At 37.3% G+C, this 18,295-nt stretch overlaps 1 protein-coding gene across 2 annotated transcripts in view; it reads left to right on the forward strand.

Annotated features, from left to right (window-relative positions):
* LOC131547622 (glutathione hydrolase 1 proenzyme-like) overlaps nucleotides 1–18,295 on the forward strand; it is a 91,390-nt gene that overhangs the window by 57,541 nt on the left and 15,554 nt on the right. For both annotated transcript variants that reach the window (XM_058788272.1, XM_058788273.1), the window contains 2 exons: nucleotides 1,459–1,595; nucleotides 8,296–8,495. In XM_058788272.1, the coding sequence (XP_058644255.1) occupies nucleotides 1,459–1,595; nucleotides 8,296–8,495 (337 nt within the window). The remainder of the gene's footprint in view (nucleotides 1–1,458; nucleotides 1,596–8,295; nucleotides 8,496–18,295) is intronic.

Consider the following 18,295-nt stretch of genomic DNA (forward strand, 5'->3'; position numbering starts at 1 on the left):
CATGAACTCAGCAGCTGATTTCACCAGAGGAGGAACCAAGTCATTCCTTTCAAGTCACAAACGAGTCTCAGGTCAAATCCCAAGTCCTTAAAGAGTTAAAGTTAATAAAATAATTAAAAGACTAATTAAATGATGATTGTACATTAGTGATGAACACCTACTGTTATTGAGAATTACAGAGGATCAGATGTTGTTTTATTGGTTAAAATGACGCCACCATCATGGAGATTAGCATTTGCTTTAGTTTGGCTCTTGGCCCTTTTAATAACTGGAAGTGCTTTGCATTTAAGCAATTGTAATATTTCTTTGAAATAAACAGAACTTCAAAAAAGTCATATTAAATGTCACCATAATGTTTATATATTGGAATAAAGAAAAATTATATGACTCAGGCTTTTAGAAATGAACACTTATCATACAATCCTCAACAATAGTGACAATAATTATTCATGCTGCAGTGCATGATGGGAGTTTTTACTATGGTGTTACCCAGCATGCATTGCAGCGTGAATAATTTTGTTGATTGTCACCATTGTTGAGATTCATATGCTGGTTCTTGATGTCTGTGTGTGTCTGAACAGCACAGGAGTTTAAATATTTACATGCATCACATAGATTTAAAATTCATTTTATATAACTATAAGAACAACACTTCCATTGCACGTTGCAGTATCACAGGATTGATTATTGCAAACCTGAACATATAAATGACAAAAAAAAAAAGTTATTTTGGATGTAAACAGATCAGCGCCTGTTTTATCTCATATAAAAACAGCTTATAGCTGTCCGTTACGGAACACTGATCTCTCTCTGCTTTACAACAGCACATGCAGTGTTACAGAGAGATCTAACACAGGAAGTCAAGGGTCAAGAGCCCAACTAAAGCACGCAATGATCTCCATGATGGTGGCATAATTCTAACCAATAAAACATCAACATCTGATCCTCTGTAATTCTCAGTAACAACAGGTGTTCATCACTAATGCACAATCATCATTTAATTAGTATCTTAATTATCTCATTAACTTTAACTCTTTAAGGACTTGGGATTTGACTCTAGACTTGCTTGTGACTTGAAAGGAATGACTTGGTTCCTCCTCTGGTGAAATCAGCTGCTGAGTTCATGGGTGGAATAAACATATGGCAGGACTTTTACTTTTTGATCCCTGGACTTTAAATGTCTCTGCTTGTTTTACACTCTTTGGCCACCAGGTGGTATTGTGAGCAAATGAAGGCTCCAGAAATTAACCCTTTTATGGACCACTTGGCTGAAAAAACTCAAAAGCTTCATGAGGCTTCATTTGCCCATCCCTACTGTACAGACAGTAACCGCAGTGTTCATTTGCTTGTGTTTGTACATTGTAACACTTCTTTAAGCTGAGTGTTCAAAGATAGTGAAAATGATGATGGAAAATGATCAATAAGGTTAACTTCAAATAACTAATCATTTAATCTCAGGTTACAACTTGTCAAGCAGCAGTGTGTCCACTATAAGGAATAAGACTTTGACCTATCATCGTATAATTGAGGCATTTCGCTTTGCTAATGTCAAAAAGAGTAAATTGGGAGACCCACTTGATAAAAGCATCACTGAGGTGAGTTCAACTCTACTTATGGATTCCTTTGGTATTTTTGAGATATTTGCAGAAGCAATAGCCATGTGGGCAGTGTTTTGATATATATTGTAACCCCAGCTCGAGTCCTCACTCAAGGTCCTTTGCTGATTCTCTTCCACTCTTTCTGTCCCATTGTTTCCTGTCTCATCTACACTGTAAAAAGTGATCCACTATATTTACTCAATAAAATTGAGTGATACACTATATTTACTCAATAAAATTGAGTGATACACTATATTTACTCAATAAAATTGAGTGATACACTATATTTACTCAATAAAATTGTGTCAACATTACAAGCAATATTATCAATTAAATTCAACACATAAAAATTAATTAGAATTAATCAAATGAGATGATTACAAATTAACCATTCAAAATGAGTAAAATAGCACAAAAAAATTAAGTAACATTTAAACAAAAGTATTGGTTTCATTGGACAAAAAAAAAAACACTATGCTAATGATACTATGTTATGCATGTCAGGCCAGTAGTTGGCGATCAAGAAACATATGCATGCACATGACGTCACCTTTTTCACAAATTCATGTTTTTGTTGTTCACATGGAGATGATAAAGGCATAGTGTTCAAAAGCTTGTGTTTCCAGGCCCCAAAAACAGTTATTGAAGACACCTGATGTTAACAAACAGAAGCACTGAAAGAGAAAATCTGAATTTTTAGGTTACCATTACGGTGGTCAATGTTTGCTTTAGTTGGGCTCTTAACCCTTGATTCTTCATCATTAGATTTTGTTTGGCTGTTGTTATAGTGTTAAACAACAGTTAGACAAGCCGAATGAGAAGGTGGTCTGGTGGTGTTGGTTATGTATTGTCATCATCATTTGATCTGAATCTCAGAACTCTTCTAGCGCTTAATCTTTGAATTAGGTTTACTTTAATTACAGCAGTCCTGTAATTCTACAGTATAAGATCTGAACTTTTTAATATAATCCAAAGAATTTCTTAAAATTTGCTCTGATCCAAAACAATTAATTTTTTTGTTAAAAACAGTTGTTCTTTTAGGCACACTCTGACATCAAGAATCAGAGTATGAATCGCAACAACGGTGATAAACTACATATTCAGATAAACAGATCTACTCTGAACGTCACTAAACAAATTACTAAAAACATGCAATGCATGATGGGAGCTATTGATGAGTTTTGATTGGTGGCACCCAGAATGCACTGCAACATTTGATGGTCACCATTGTTGAGGTTCTCACGCTGATACTTGATGTCTGTGTGCATAGACGAAAGCTTTTTTATTATTTGATCAGGAGAGCTTTTACAAAAATGTTCATGCTGAAATTTCCAGACATTATACTGTACAATCATAGGATAGCAGATATTGATACGGTAAATACAACTCAAAGATTTGAGTCAAATGATGTCAAAACATAACCAACACCACCTGATCATCTTTTCTCTTGGCTTGTTTTAACTGTTGTCTAACTCAGTTACAGCAGCCAAACAATATGTATTGTTCAAGGGTCAAGAGCCCAACTAAAGCAAACATTGAACACCGTGATGGTGACCCAATGGTAAAACATGATTTTCTCCTTCAGTGATTCTGTGTTAACATCAGGTGTCTTAAATAATTCAGTTCTGGCGGCCTGGAAACACAAGCTTTTGAATAAGATGCCTGTATCATCTCCGTGTAAACAACAAAAACATGAATTTGTGAAAAGGTGACGTCATGTGCATGCATATTACGTTTTTGCACAGTGTTTCTTGATCGCCAACTACTGGCCTGACATGCATGACATAGTGTCATTAGCATAGTGTTTTCTGTCCAATGAAACCAAAATTTTTGTTTAAATTTTGCTTAATTTTTTTTTGCTATTTTACTCACTTATAATAGTGATAATAGTTAATTTATAATCATCTCATTTGATTACTTCTAATTAGTTTTATGTGTTGAATTTAATTAATAATATTGTTTGTAATCTGTTGACACAACTTTATTGAGTAAATATAGTGAATCACTAATTCAAATCATCAATTCAAAAATAAGTACATAGTAGTTAAAACCACCTAATATACAGTAGAACCAAAACATCTCATGCACAAAACCTTGGGTACTGTCAAAACATTCAGACACACACAGACATCAAGAATCAGCGTATGAATCTCAACAACGGTGACAATCAAAAAAAAAAAATAAACAGATCAACTCTGAACATCACAAAATATGCTACTAAAACTCAACACACACAAAAAAGCAAAAATAAAAGCACATAGTAAGAATTAAAGACAATAAGTGGACAATTCAGTGGCATAATTTATTCTGGGAGTCATGGGTGAGTTTTGTACTGTGCTGGTACCCAGCATGCATTGCAGCATGAAGCTTTTGATTGTCACCATTGTTGAGATTCATATTCTGATTCTTGATGTCTGTGTGTGTCTAAATTAGAGGATGACACGGGAGTGCATTTTGAAACCGGTCCTGCCCACTCTCGGTGACATTTTTTCCTGTCCTGTCCCAATCACGTGATTCGTAGCGATTTTGTTTCCCATCCCGGAATGTCAGCCTCTAGTCTAAATGATGCCATAGAATTTAAGGTTTTGTGCCTAAGATGTTTTTAAAAATTTTCAGTCGCAGTTGGTCAACGTCATATAGCTGTTGTAAACCACACCAAAATAACAAAAGAACCCACACCATATATTTAAAAATCAGCTTTTGAACAAGATCAGTGAATCAGACAATCAACCACCATATCAATAATCAATAAAACCCACATAATCACGAACTTTCTTGGCTTTTCATGCTATAACAAATGTGCTTCACCAAATCAAGGGACAAGAGCCCAACTAAAACAAATGCTGATTGCCACAATGGTGAGGTCAAACAAAATATTTTCAATAAAAAACTTCTGTTAATTCTCAAATAATTTTTGTAGACATATGACAGAAATGAAGTCAAATTGTAATGTGTGAAGCTGGTAATGCTGTTTGTGGAGTTGTTTAATCAGATCTTGAGAGATTTAATTATGTCTTGTATTTCAGTTGAGTTCATCTAAGGCTGTGGCTGAAGTCAGTTATAGTTCTTGTTTCTCTTTCATTCAGTGATTCTGCTTGTTAACAGCAGGTGTTATCTATAAGGAGAGTAAATATTTAACTGAACTGTATTATTTTGCACAAGAGAGATCTGTTAGTTTAATTTAGTTTTGTGGGTCACCATTGTGGTGGAGAGTAGAGCCTGTGCTTCAGTCAATGATGAGCCACAAACACTAACGTTCTGCTGCTTTATTTAAAGACAGTAGCTGTAGAGTTGTTGATACAGTGATGATTTTTTTTGTTAAACGCTTCAGCACATAAATGTGTGTTATAGCTGATGATGAACTGCAACAATTTTAGTTAAAGTCATGTTTTAGTAACTTTCTAACTACAAATTAAGTGTTTGCAGTTTTATACTAAAAAATATTTCTTTTCAGTGGACTCAAATGAAATGTTAACCAAATCTTTACACACCTTTACAACAACTTTGCAGCAAGCAAGAGATTGCTGTATTTTTACAGTACACTTGCTTATTGATTTACAGAACTTTTGTAAATTTACAGTCTTACTGGCAACCAAAATTACCAGTAAGTTTCTGTGAATTGTACAGCAATTTTTTTTAACAGTGTATACTTCAAAAGGGCTTTTCACACTTGAAATTGTTAACCCTGGGTCATCCTAAACCGGAATCCTAAAAATCCTAAAAGCGGAATCCTGGGTTATCTGTAATCACGTTTCACACTGCTCAGACTATGCCTGGGGTTAACTGCAGAGGCGGACAATCCAGAGGTCAGAAAGTAAAAGTCCAGCCATATTTTTGTTCCACCCATGAAATCAGCAGCTGATTTCACCAGAGGAGGAGCCAAGTCATTCCTTTCAAGTCACAACCAAGTCTCAAGTCAAATCCCAAGTCCTCAAAGAGTTAAAATTAAAGAGCTAATAAAGTGACTAATTAAATGTTGATTGTGCATTAGCGATGAACACCTGCTGTTATTGAGAATTACAGAGGATCATATGTTGATGTTTTATTGGTTAAAATGATGACACCATCATGGAGAGCAGTGTCTGCTTTAGTTGGGCTCTTGACCCTTGACTCCTGTGTCAGATCTTTCTCTGTAGCAATGCATGTGCTGTTATAAAGCAGAGAGATCAGTGCTGCACAATGAGCAACTATGCTTTTACAGCTGGCCTGGTTGTTTTTTATTACATATATATATATTTTTTTTTTTTTAGAATTTGAAAAAGCAACCCTGTGAAACTACAACATGCAAGGAACGCTTTATCTTAGTTATAATAAGTTCATTTTAAATCTACTGTATGTAATACATATAAACACTTGAACTCTTCAGCTATTTAGACACACACAGACATCACGAACCAGCATATGAATCTCAACAATGGTGACAACCAACAAAATTCTTCATGCTGCAATGCATAGTAAAAACTCCCATCAAGCACTGCAGTATGAATAATTACTGTCACCACCATTGAGGATCATATGATAAGTGTTCATGTCTAAAAGACTGAGCTGATGCAGTTTTTCCCCCACAATATGTAATCAATACAGTTATATTTGTTCAATAGGACTTTCTTTTCCCCCGCAATTTAGTAATAGCTGAATATCACTCAATAAACCAAAACAAGACACCTTCATGATGTTCATTCAAATGATTTAAAAGCAGAAAACATAAGCTGATCTACTAAGCAATGCACAAATGTTTGCTGTGAAATAATATTGCATTTGTTTAGAATCAAATTACTTCGATTTACTAAAAGGGTCAAGAGCCCAACTAAAGCAAACACTGATCTCCATGATGGTGGCATCATTTTAACCAATAAAACATCAACATCTGATCCTCTGTAATTCTCAATAACAGCAGGCATTCATCACTAATGCACAATCATCATTTAATTAGTCTCTTAATTATCTCATTAACTTTAACTCTATGAAGACTTGGGATTTGACTTGAGACTTGCTTGTGACTTGAAAGGAATGACTTGGTTCCTCCTCTGGTGAAATCAGCTGCTGAGTTCATGGGTGGAACAAAAATATGGCAGGACTTTTACTTTCTGACCCCTGGATTGTCCACCTCTGTTAACCCTGGGTATTTATTAACAGACGTTTCACACGGTACATTCCTAAACCCCGGTTAACGTTCTTATTTGCATATTTGCGATGTCACTGTCTCTGATTGGACAAACAGCAGGCAACCTGTTTACACGGCTTTTCCCACGTCTTGCCAGTTATTAAAAACGTAGCTGCTTATGTCTTTAGATCAGCGAAGATTGAGGAACAGCTGATCAGCTGTACAGGCAGGGATAGCCATTTTTAAATAAATTTAGTGGCAGAGCTACTGCAAGCGATTTAGTGCCGGAAATCAATTTATCCTTTGCTGAAACTTCTGAGTTTTCATGAAGAGCGCAGGTCATGGTTGCTTAGCAACGGCAGACGCCATGGGAGTGCAAGCTACAGTGCTTTGGAAAGAAGGAGAAAGCGGCGCACTTAGCGTTTTAAACGCGTTTTAGGTGCGACATGTGAACGGTCTCATGACGCACAAAGGCAAGAAAACAAAGACAAAAGAAGGAAAACAAGGAGCAAAGTATGTGAATATTTCTTTGAATTTCTGTGTGGAGAGACTAACTATATTGTTTACTTGTACAGTAGCGTAAGAATAATACTGTCTCCTATTCACTCCAGTTCATAAGCTTTCCGTCTTTTGATATTTGAAACGTGTCTTTACCCGGGGTTAAAAGCGGTGTTTAGAACGATGATAACCCGGGGTTAAGCGCAGTGTGAAAAGCCCTAAAGTATACTAAAAATGCTACTACAAGTATTTAATTAGTAAACTATCAGTATACCTATAAGTTTGCTTTTAGTATAGTTGCAGTAGCTAAAAACTTTGATGTAAACTAGTCATGTACTCAAAGTTTACTACTGTTATACTTAAAGTATAATTAAAAGTATACTTTTATATACTAGAAATTGGGCCAATTTAGTCCCAATAAGTATTGAAATAGTACACTTACGAGTATACTACTAGTACACTGATAAGGGAAGTCGTGGCCTAATGGTTAGAGAATTGGACTCGTAATCCAAAGGTTGCGAGTTCGAGTCTCGGGCCGGCAGGGATTGTAGGTGGGGGGAGTGAATGTCCAGCGCTCTCTCCACCTCAATACCACGACTGAGGTGCCCTTGAGCAAGGCACCGAACCCCCAACTGCTCCCCGGGCGCCGCAGCATAAATGGCTGCCCACTGCTCCGGGTGTGTGTTCACGGTGTGTGTGTGTTCACTGCTGTGTGTGTGCACGTTGGATGGGTTAAATGCAGAGCACAAATTCCGAGTATGGGTCACCATACTTGGCCGTATGTCACTTCACTTTCACTTTCACTTTCACTTTCATATTTGAATACCTACTACTTAAAGTATACTTAGAATATACTTGAACTTTACTTAAGTATACTTAATAAAATAAACTCGAAGTATGCTACTTTTTGGTAAGGGAAAGCCAAAGATATAACTTAATATACCATAGAAATGCTCGATATAAATCTGTGCTGCTGTGTATTACAAGTGTTGAATCCATACAATGGTGTTGAGTGAGAAGCAGATAGAAAACTAATGTTTATTCACTGATAATGTTCCCATACTGATGTTCCCATATTTATGAATTTTGTCACAGAGTGTTTTACAGGTTGTCAAAGACATGACGTCAGAAAGCGTTGCAGACGAAATCAGGAGTAAGATTAAAGATGAAATCAAACAAGAGAGATACGGTGGGCAGTGCTATGAGAATTATCAAGTTGACTCTGGTACATCTCACCTGTCCATCATCGGAGAAGATGGGAGTGCAGTGGCTGTCACCAGCAGTATCAATGACTAGTAAGAGAAATATAAAGAGATAAAGAGAGACCAAAGTTTCTGTTGCTTTTATATGAATATAAAAATGATGAACAAGACACTCACAGTGCTTGCTTTTTAATTCCATACGAAAGGCGTATTTATCATCCATTTTTATTTTAATTCAAACATATATTTTAGATTTTTATAGAAACTATGACAACAATCACATATCTCACACAGAGATCACACTGTCATAGTGTTTGGGAATATTCATGCACAATTTAAATACATAATAGCATGAAATCAGATTTAAAAAAAAAAAACATTTTAGAAGAGAAGGCAGCATCACGGTTGTCTGAACCAATGAGCATTAAGCTGTGTCGTCAGTCAGTCGTTTCCCATCATGCTTTTGATCAGCGCAGTCGGTGGAGGGCAACTGCGTGTGACTGCTGTAGCATTTGGACCAATCAGACACACAATTTTGCATTTGATTTAACAAATCAATTAGTTATTAGATTAACAAATGGTCACAGAGCCCTCACCCAATACACATACCCGGTGCCAGTAGGACTGTCAAGGACTTCAGGCCCCTGGTCCCATGGCAACCCATTAGATAACACTAGTTTTATTGCTCAAAGGAATGCAAATGGCCGAGCAACACTCACTTCATATCCCCTTTAGGAAAAAGACATTATGCCATAAAATGGACTCTTCCCTTTGAATTCTCTTTCTTTGAATGAGCACACACATCGTTAGGTCATTGTGTATATTATTACTGTTCTTGTATATGTTTTTGTGTATTGTATACTGTTTTATGCATGCTTATAATAGATCACTAGTTAATTTCACTCTGACTGTAACATGTTTGGTCTCTATCAATTCGTCTTCAGATGATCTAATTGAGAGTGAATATTACATGTTGATACCTATGCAACATTCAATTCAATTCAATTCAAGTTTATTTGTATAGCGCTTTTTACGATACAATCATTGCAAAGCAGCTTTACAGGAAATTAAGTTTCTACTATACACATACACATATACATATGTGAAGAAGAAACCCAATATATTTAAGTTATGACAGACTTAACTTGGTAATCGTGTATGTTGTCTGAGGGTTGGCATCCTCCATGGTCCTCTGAGGTGTTGCCATCATCTCTTCTCAGGTCTTTGGTCATCCCGGATCTTTTTAAGGGTTGGATCCAGACTGACGCTTCAGTAATTCCTAGTTACCACGGGATGTTAATCCCATGGCAGAATCAGAGAAACAGATAGAGACGTAATTAGCGTAGCTGCTGTTCTATTCAAGCAAAAATGATTTGTTCAACCCAATCTAAAGAATTATAATGTACATTTGATTAGATATAAATGCAGTACAAGATTATTATGTGAATGCTTGGCTAAAGAGATGTGTCTTTAATCTAGATTTAAACAGAGAGAGTGTGTCTGAACCCCGAACGTTATCAGGAAGGCTATTCCAGAGTTTGGGTGCCAAATGTGAAAAAGCTCTACCTCCTTTAGTGGATTTTGCTATCCTACACTGTAAAAAATTGCTGTAAAATTTACAGTAACTTACTGGCAATTTTGGTTGCCAGTAAGACTGTAAATTTACAAGAGTACTGTAAATCAATAATTACAATTGTACTGTAAAAATACAGCAAACTCTTGCATGCTGTAAAATTGTTATGATGGTGTGTAAACATTTGGTAAACTTATTTAATTTGATTCTACTAAGAAGGAACATTTCTTAATATAAAACTGCAAACACTTAATTTGTAATAGTAAAGTTACTAAAAACATGACTTTAACTCAAATCGTTGCAGTTTATCATCAGCTATAGCACACATGCATGTGGTAAAGCACTTAACAAAGAGATCATCACTGTATCAGCAACTCTACAGTTAATGTCTTTAAATAAAGCAGCAGAACATCAGAATTTGTGGCTCATCATTGACTGAAGCACGGGCTCTACTCTCCACCACAATGGTGACCCACAAAACTAAATTAGATCTCTCTTGTGCAAAATAATACAGTTCAGTTAAATATTTACTCTCCTTATAGATAACACCTGCTGTTAACAAGCATAATCACTGAATGAAAGAGAAACAAGAACTACAACTGACTTCAGTCACAGCCTTAGATGAACTCAACTGAAATACAAGACATCATTAAATCTCTCAAGATCTGATTAACCCCTTAACTGTCACCCACAGTTTTGAACAGAGACATTATAGTGCACTATCCAAACTTAATTTTTTATAATTAATGAATGAAAATATTTTGTAACATGATTTTAATGTACCATTTACATGGTAATGCAATGTCTGATTTTAAAATGGGTTTCAAAGGATGAATTTTGAAATTTTAAGTTTTCTACTGATAAATAATTTCTTATGATTTCTAATTCGTGATAGAGAAAAAGGCAACTAAGAAGACTTTCTGTGACAAAGGTCAGAATTCATGTCATGATGTAGATTTTTTTCAGGTGCACTCTTGTCATAAACAGAGGTGTCAAATCCAGGGTCAGAAAGTAAAAAGTCCTGCCATGTGTTTATTCCACCCATGAACTCAGCAGCTGATTTCACCAGAGGAGGAACCAACTCATTCCTTCCAAGTCACAAGCAAGTTTCGAGTCAAATCCCAAGACCTCAATGAGTTGAGGTAATTAAGAGATAATTGAGAGACTAATTAAATGATGATTGTGCATTAGTGATGAACACCTGCTGTTACTGTGAATCACAGAGGATCAGATGTTGATGTTTTATTGGTTAAAATGATACCACCATCATGTAGATCAGTGTTTGCTTTAGTTGGGCTCTTGACCCTTGACTCCTGTGTTAGATCTCTCTGTAGCAATGCATGTGCTGTTGTAAAGCGGAGAGATCAGTGCTGTGCAGTGAGCAACTGTTAGTTGTTTTCATATGATGAGGTAATCATCAGGTGCTTACCTGTTTGCATCCAGTATACTGTGTGTATATATATATATATATATACACATACATTTTACATTTTTTTAATTTATGTTCTGCTTTTGAATAAACAACTCTGTGAAACCACAGTATGCAATGAGTTTACTGCTGTAGCAGTTATAGAGAAAGAATTTTAAATCTAATGCATTTAAATATTTAAACTCCAGTCCTACTCAGACACACACAGACATCAAGAACCAGCGCATGAATCTCAACAATGGTGACAATCAACAAAATGCTTCATGCTGCAATGCATGCTGGGTAACACCACAGTATGAATAATTATTGTCACCACTGTTGAGGATCGTATGATAAGTGTTCATGTCTAAAAGCCTGAGCAATATAATTCTTAATTTTTTCCAATATTTAATATTACGATGGCATTTGTTTAATAGTAAATTCCTGCAGTTCTGTAACAGCTGAACGTCAGTAAATAAACCAAAGAGAGACACCTTCATGATGTTCATTCAAATGACATAAAAGCCGAAAGTGTAAGCTCATCTGCTTCCTCAAGCTTTTAATTCAGCAATGTGCAAATGTTTATTGTGAAGCAATATTGCAATTGCTTAAAAGCAATCTATTCTCAGTTACTAAAAGGGTCAAGAGCCCAACTAAAGCAAACACTGATCTACATGATGGTGGCATCATTTTAACCAATAAAACATCAACATCTGATCCTCTGTAATTCTCAATAACAGCAGGTGTTCATCACTAATGCACAATCAACATTTAATTAGTCTCTCAATTATCTCTTAATTACCTCAACTCGTTGAGGTCTTGGGATTTGACTCGAAACTTGCTTGTGACTTGAAAGGAATGACTTGGTTCCTCCTCTGGTGAAATCAGCTGCTGAGTTCATGGGTGGAATAAACACATGGCAGGACTTTACTTTCTGACCCTGGATTTGACACCTCTGGTCATAAATTAATCTATTACTTTTCCTACATAATTTTTAACAGAAAAGTGGTAAAATACCTATTTAGGAGTCTTAGACCTTTCCAACGATATATAGTTTGTCATGATTAGATTAGGATTTAATTGTAAAATAGTGAAGTAAAGGTAGGCGTCCCACAGGGTGGACGGTGACAGTTAAGAGGTTAAACAACTCCACAAACAGCATTACCAGCTTCACACATTACAATTAGACTTTATTTCTGTCATATGTCTATAAAAATAATTTGAGAATTAACAGAATTTTATTTGTTTTATTGAAAACGTTTAGTTTGACCTCACCATTGTGGCGATCAGGGTTTGCTTTAATTGGGCTCTTGACCATCACATTTTAATCTTAGTTTTTTTTCTGGCTGCTGTAACTGTGTTTGTAAAGCACGTTTGTTATAGCATGAAAAGTCAGGAAAATGTGTGGTTAAGTGCTTTTTTAAGTGCTGAATTGATTCACTGATCTCATTCAGAGGCTGATCTTTAAAGCCATGATGTGGATTCTTTTATTTGTTAGTTTGGTGTTTACAGCTGCTATATGACCCTGCAAGAGACGACAAACTGCTACTGGAAGTTTTTAAAAATGTCTTCTGCACAAAACTTTTAGTACTATGGGAGCAATTAGACACACACAGACATCAAGAATCAGTGTATGAATCTCAACAATGGTGACAATCAAAAGCTTAATGCTGCAATTCATGCTGGGTACCAGCACAATACAAAACTCACCCATGAATCCCAGCATGCATTGCGGCATGAATAAATTATGCCACTGAATTGTCCACTTATTGTCTTTAATTCTTACTATGTGCTTTTATTTTTTTATTTTTTTGTGTTGAGTTTTAGTAGCATGTTTTGTGATGTTCAGAGTTGATCTGTTTATTTATTTTGTTGATTGTCACCGTTGTTGAGATTCATACACTGACTCTTGATGTCTGTGTGTGTCTAGCTGTTTCCGTAGTACTAAAAGTTTTGTGCATGAGACATCTTTAAAATTTTTCATTAGCAGTTTGTTGTCTCATTCAAGGTCATATAGCGATTTTCAACACACAAACACATAAAAAGATATCCACACCATGTTTTTAAAGATCAGCCTCTGAATGTGATCAGTGAATCAGGCCTCTAGATAATGATTATATCATTATCAATAATCAATCAAAAGCGTAACAAAAAACGTAAAAACAAATTTTTCTAGCTTTTCATGTTATAACAAATGTGCTTTAAAAACACAGCTACAGCAGCCAGAAAAAGGCTAAGACTAAAATTTGATGGTCAAGAGCCCAAGTAAAGCAAACCCTGACCGCCACAATGGTGAGGTCAAACTAAATGTTTTCAATAAAACAACTAAACTTCTGTTAATTCTCAAATAATTTTTATAGACATATGACAGAAATAAAGTCAAATTGTAATGTGTGAAGCTGGTAATGCTGTTTGAGGAGTTGTTTAATCAGATCTTGAGAGATTTAATGATGTCTTGTATTTCAGTTGAGTTCATCTAAAGCTGTGGCTGAAGACAGTTGTAGTTCTTGTTTCTCTTTCATTCAGTGATTCTGCTTGTTAACAGCAGGTGTTATCTATAGGGAGAGTAAATTTTTAACTGAACTGTATTATTTTGCACAAGAGAGATCTAATTTAGTTTTGTGGGTCACCATTGTGGTGGAGAGTAGAGCCTGTGCTTCAGTCAATGATGAGCCACAAACTCTGATGTTCTGCTGCTTTATTTAAAAACAGTAACTGTAGAGTTGCTGATACAGTGATGATCTCTTTGTTAAGTGATTTACCACATGCATGTGTGCTATAGCTGATGATAAACTGCAACAATTTGAGTTAAAGTCACGTTTTTAGTAACTTTACTGTTACAAATTAAGTGTTTGCAGTTTTATATTAAGAAATGTTCCTTCTTAGTAGAATCAAATGAAATAAGTTTACCAAATGTTTACACACCATCATAACAATTTTACAGCATGCAAGAGTTTGCTGTATTTTCTAATAATATCACCAAGGGGCAACATGTATATTGAAAATAGCAGAGGACCTAGGACAGATCCTTGTGGTACTCCATATTTTACTGGTGATAGTTGAGATGGCTCCCCGTTTAAAAAAACAAAGTGGTAGCGATCAGATAGGTAGGATCTAAACCATCTTAAAGCCTGCCCTTGAATACCCGTATAGTTTTGTAATCGATCTATGAGTATGTCATGATCTATAGTGTCGAACGCAGCACTAAGATCAAGTAAAACTAGCAATGAGATGCAGCCTTGGTCTGACGTAAGCAGCAAGTCATTTGTAATTTTAACAAGTGCAGTTTCTGTGCTATGGTGAGGCCTGAAACCTGACTGAAATTCTTCATAGAGATCATTTTTTTGCAAGAAGAAGCACAATTGAGCAGACACAACTTTTTCTAAAATCTTAGACATAAACGTCTACATTTGAACATTTGAATTTGATTAATTAACGGCAGATTTGAAATGGGTCTGTAATTTGCCAGTTCACTAGAATCTAGTTGTGGTTTCTTGATAAGAGGCTTAATAACCGCCAGCTTGAATGGTTTTGGGACGTGACCTAAAGATAATGATGAGTTAATAATATTGAGAAGCGGTTCTTCTGCTACAGGTAACAACTCTTTCAGTAGTTTAGTGGGTACAGGATCTAATAAACATGTTGTTGGTTTAGATGCAGTGATAAGTTTATTTAGTTCTTCCTGTCCTATAGTTGTAAAGCACTGAAGTTTTTCTTTGGGAGCGGTGAATGAAACTGAAGTACTAGACGGTGTAGAACCTACATTTGTTATTGTATTTTATCAGTGAAGAAATTCATAAAGTCATTACTATTAAACTGTGAGGGAATATTTAGATCGGGTGGCGTCTGTTTATTTGTTAATCTAGCCACTGTGCTAAATAAAAACCTTGGATTGTTTTGGTTATTATCTATGAGTTTGTGGATATGCTCTGCCCTGGCAGCTTTTAGAGCCTTTCTATAGCTGGACATACTGTTTTTCCACGCAATTCTAAAAACTTCCAAGTTAGTTTTTCTCCATTTGCGCTCAAGATTACGAGTTTCTTTCTTGAGAGAATGGGTATAACTGTTGTACCATGGCGCAGTACGTTTTTCTCTAACCTTTTTCATATTGAGGGGGGCAACAGCTTCTAATGTATTAGAGAAGATAGTGCCCATGTTGCTAGTCATTTCGTCTAGTTCACGTGTATTTATGGGTACACAGAGCAGTTGAGATAAATCAGGCAGGTTATTTGTGAATCTGTCTTTGGTGGCTGGAACAATAGTTCTGCCCAGACGATAACGCGGAGACATATAGATAATATCGTTAATATGCAGCATGCACGATACAAGGAAATTATCAGTAATATCATCACTTTGAGGTACGATATCTATATCAGTAAGATCAATTCCATGCAATATAATTAAATCTAGCGTATGATTGAAACGATGAGTGGGCCCGGTGACGTTTTGCTTGACTCCAAAAGAGTTTATTAGGTCAGTAAACGCAAGTCTTAGTGCATCATTTGTCCCAGTCAACACGTGAGATCACGCGATGATCACATTGACATCACACCATTCTCATACGGTGATGCTCACAGTGTGAGTAATATATGAGCTCATTGTGAACTCAAAAAGATGAGCGGGGTTCTTATTTCTGTTAGACATCTACAAAAGCGCTTACTGAGAAATAACAGATTTAGATGATGATTTTTTATTGTTTTGTTTGACGTTACCATCTTGGTGTGTAGTGTTTGCTTTAGTTGGGCTCTTGACCCTTGACTTTATAACATCATATTTTTGGGGGCTGCTGTAACTGTGTTTGAAAAGCACATTTGTTATAGCAAGGAAAACCAAGAAAGAGACTGCAACCAGATGATGTTGGTTTGTTACTGATGATAACAGCACAACCATCACCTAGATTCAGTATGCAGTCTCTGTGAGAAGTTATTAATTTAATGTTTTTATTAATAGCTCTGTGACTATACAGTATACAGTACTTCTGTCATTTAGGAGGGTAGAGCAAAAGCCATTATAGCAGTTATTTGAGAATTGGCTTACTAGTCAGATGGAGTGTAGCGTCCTGGAGATGTTGTCCGACAGGAGTTCCGCTCCGACTCTGCTGGGGTGCAGGCCATCAGCACGGAAAAGCCTAGAACGCTCCCAGAAAAGATTCCAATTATTAACAAAGAGCAGTTTCTGTTCTTTGCACCATGACAATAACCATTCGTTTAAAGCAAAAAGTCTACTGAACCTTTCGTGTCCTCGTCGATACGTGGGAAGTGGTCCTGACACGATGATTGTCATCGCGGGCAATGTGCTGCGTACCGTCTCGATCAGTCTCCTGAAGTCCCTCTTCAGTGTCTCCGTCTGCCGCAGCTTAGTGTCATTAACCCCCGCGTGCAGCACGACAGCGCCGACGCTCTCGTCGCCCTTCAGGATCACGGGTATCTGCGCAGAAACATCGAGAACACAAGCACCAGGGAAACAGTGAGTGTGCACTTTACCTTCAGCTAACGTAGCACGGACGTGCTGGACGATGGAGTCTCCGACGATCACAGCGTCGCGTTCCGTCTCGCGGAGGGGAGCGAAGCAGTTCCGGGTGGAGATCTCAAAGACCGGAGGCGGCGGAGGGGGAGAGGTCATCACCCGGGGCCTGGCTCGCGTCTTCCGCTGCTGGTGCACCCAGGGTCCGTGGTGTCCCGGCGCCGGAGTGAAGGACACCTGGGAAGATCGCGTCCTGGGTGCACAGGGCCTGTGCAGAGAAACACACGGAGTAGAGGTGGTGGGAGTGTTAGCAGCACGCTGTATACTTACCCCGGACTTGTGAGCGTCAGCCTGGGATGTTTCCAGCGAGGCTCTCCGCTCTCTCAGCTTGGCCTGCTTCTCCACCAGGTCGCGGATCTGCTTCTCCACGGCCTCCAGCTCCAGCTGCACCGAATGTAGCTCGAACGTGTCCTCACCTGCACTCAGAGGTAGACACAATTCCGCCATTTAAGCAAGTAACAGTGAAACAATGGTAATGTGTGTAATCGAGTATTAGCAACGTAAGCGAGATTAGCAGCAACCACGCTGGCGATGCTAACTGGCTATAAGCTAATAGCAGACTCGGGAAATCAAAATAAAACTAGTGATAACAAGGCGCTCTGATTGCTTTTGTTGTAAAATGCTATAGGGGATATAATCACACGTTATAGAAACGAAAATGATAGTGTATAAAACTGATCTTAAGATAGAAAATAGACGATAAGGAATTAACTTGACGGAGCTCAAGCTCAAAACACGCAGTAGCAACAGTCTCAGACATATTAATGTCCTAAGAATCTTTAATAGTTTGTATAACAACTTCCAATCCAACCCCTTTGCAAATTACCATGCTCTCAGACAAAGGGTCATAAACCCCCCCAGTATTTCCAAACTCGCGCTTGGAAATTCAGCCTTTCTCATTGGTCAAGCCCATCCTGAGAGGTGTGACTCTTCGCAGACCTTAAAGGGCTCACGCACAGTTCAGGGCGCTCTTCTGCAAAAACTCTACTGCTAAATCCGGATTGCTGCCCGTGTGGAGAGCCTGAGCCGGTACCGGCGTGCCCGGTGGGCTCCTACATATCTCAGTTTTGCGGTTCCGTTAGATCCTAGAAGGATGTGAGCTAGAACTCTTCTGAAACTTTAAGTTTTGCGCCAGGCCTTGCGGCCTTGACTTTCCATTCAACCAAAGATCCGCGGACCTCAGAACCAGAATAACCTCTTTGGAATTCATCACTCTTCAACCCGGAAGAACGTGATCGTGAGTCCAAAACCTTGAAACCATCAAGACATCAAGACTTTTCATCCAAGACTTTTCAACAGCCGTGGAAGTGCAAGTATGGTACATCTAACTAAACTAAACAGAGGTTTAGTAATAAGCTATAGACCCCGTTATAAACAGCGCTGATGGTT

Source organism: Onychostoma macrolepis, chromosome 01 (assembly GCF_012432095.1).
Source record: "Onychostoma macrolepis isolate SWU-2019 chromosome 01, ASM1243209v1, whole genome shotgun sequence".
Classification (NCBI taxonomy): domain Eukaryota; kingdom Metazoa; phylum Chordata; class Actinopteri; order Cypriniformes; family Cyprinidae; genus Onychostoma; species Onychostoma macrolepis.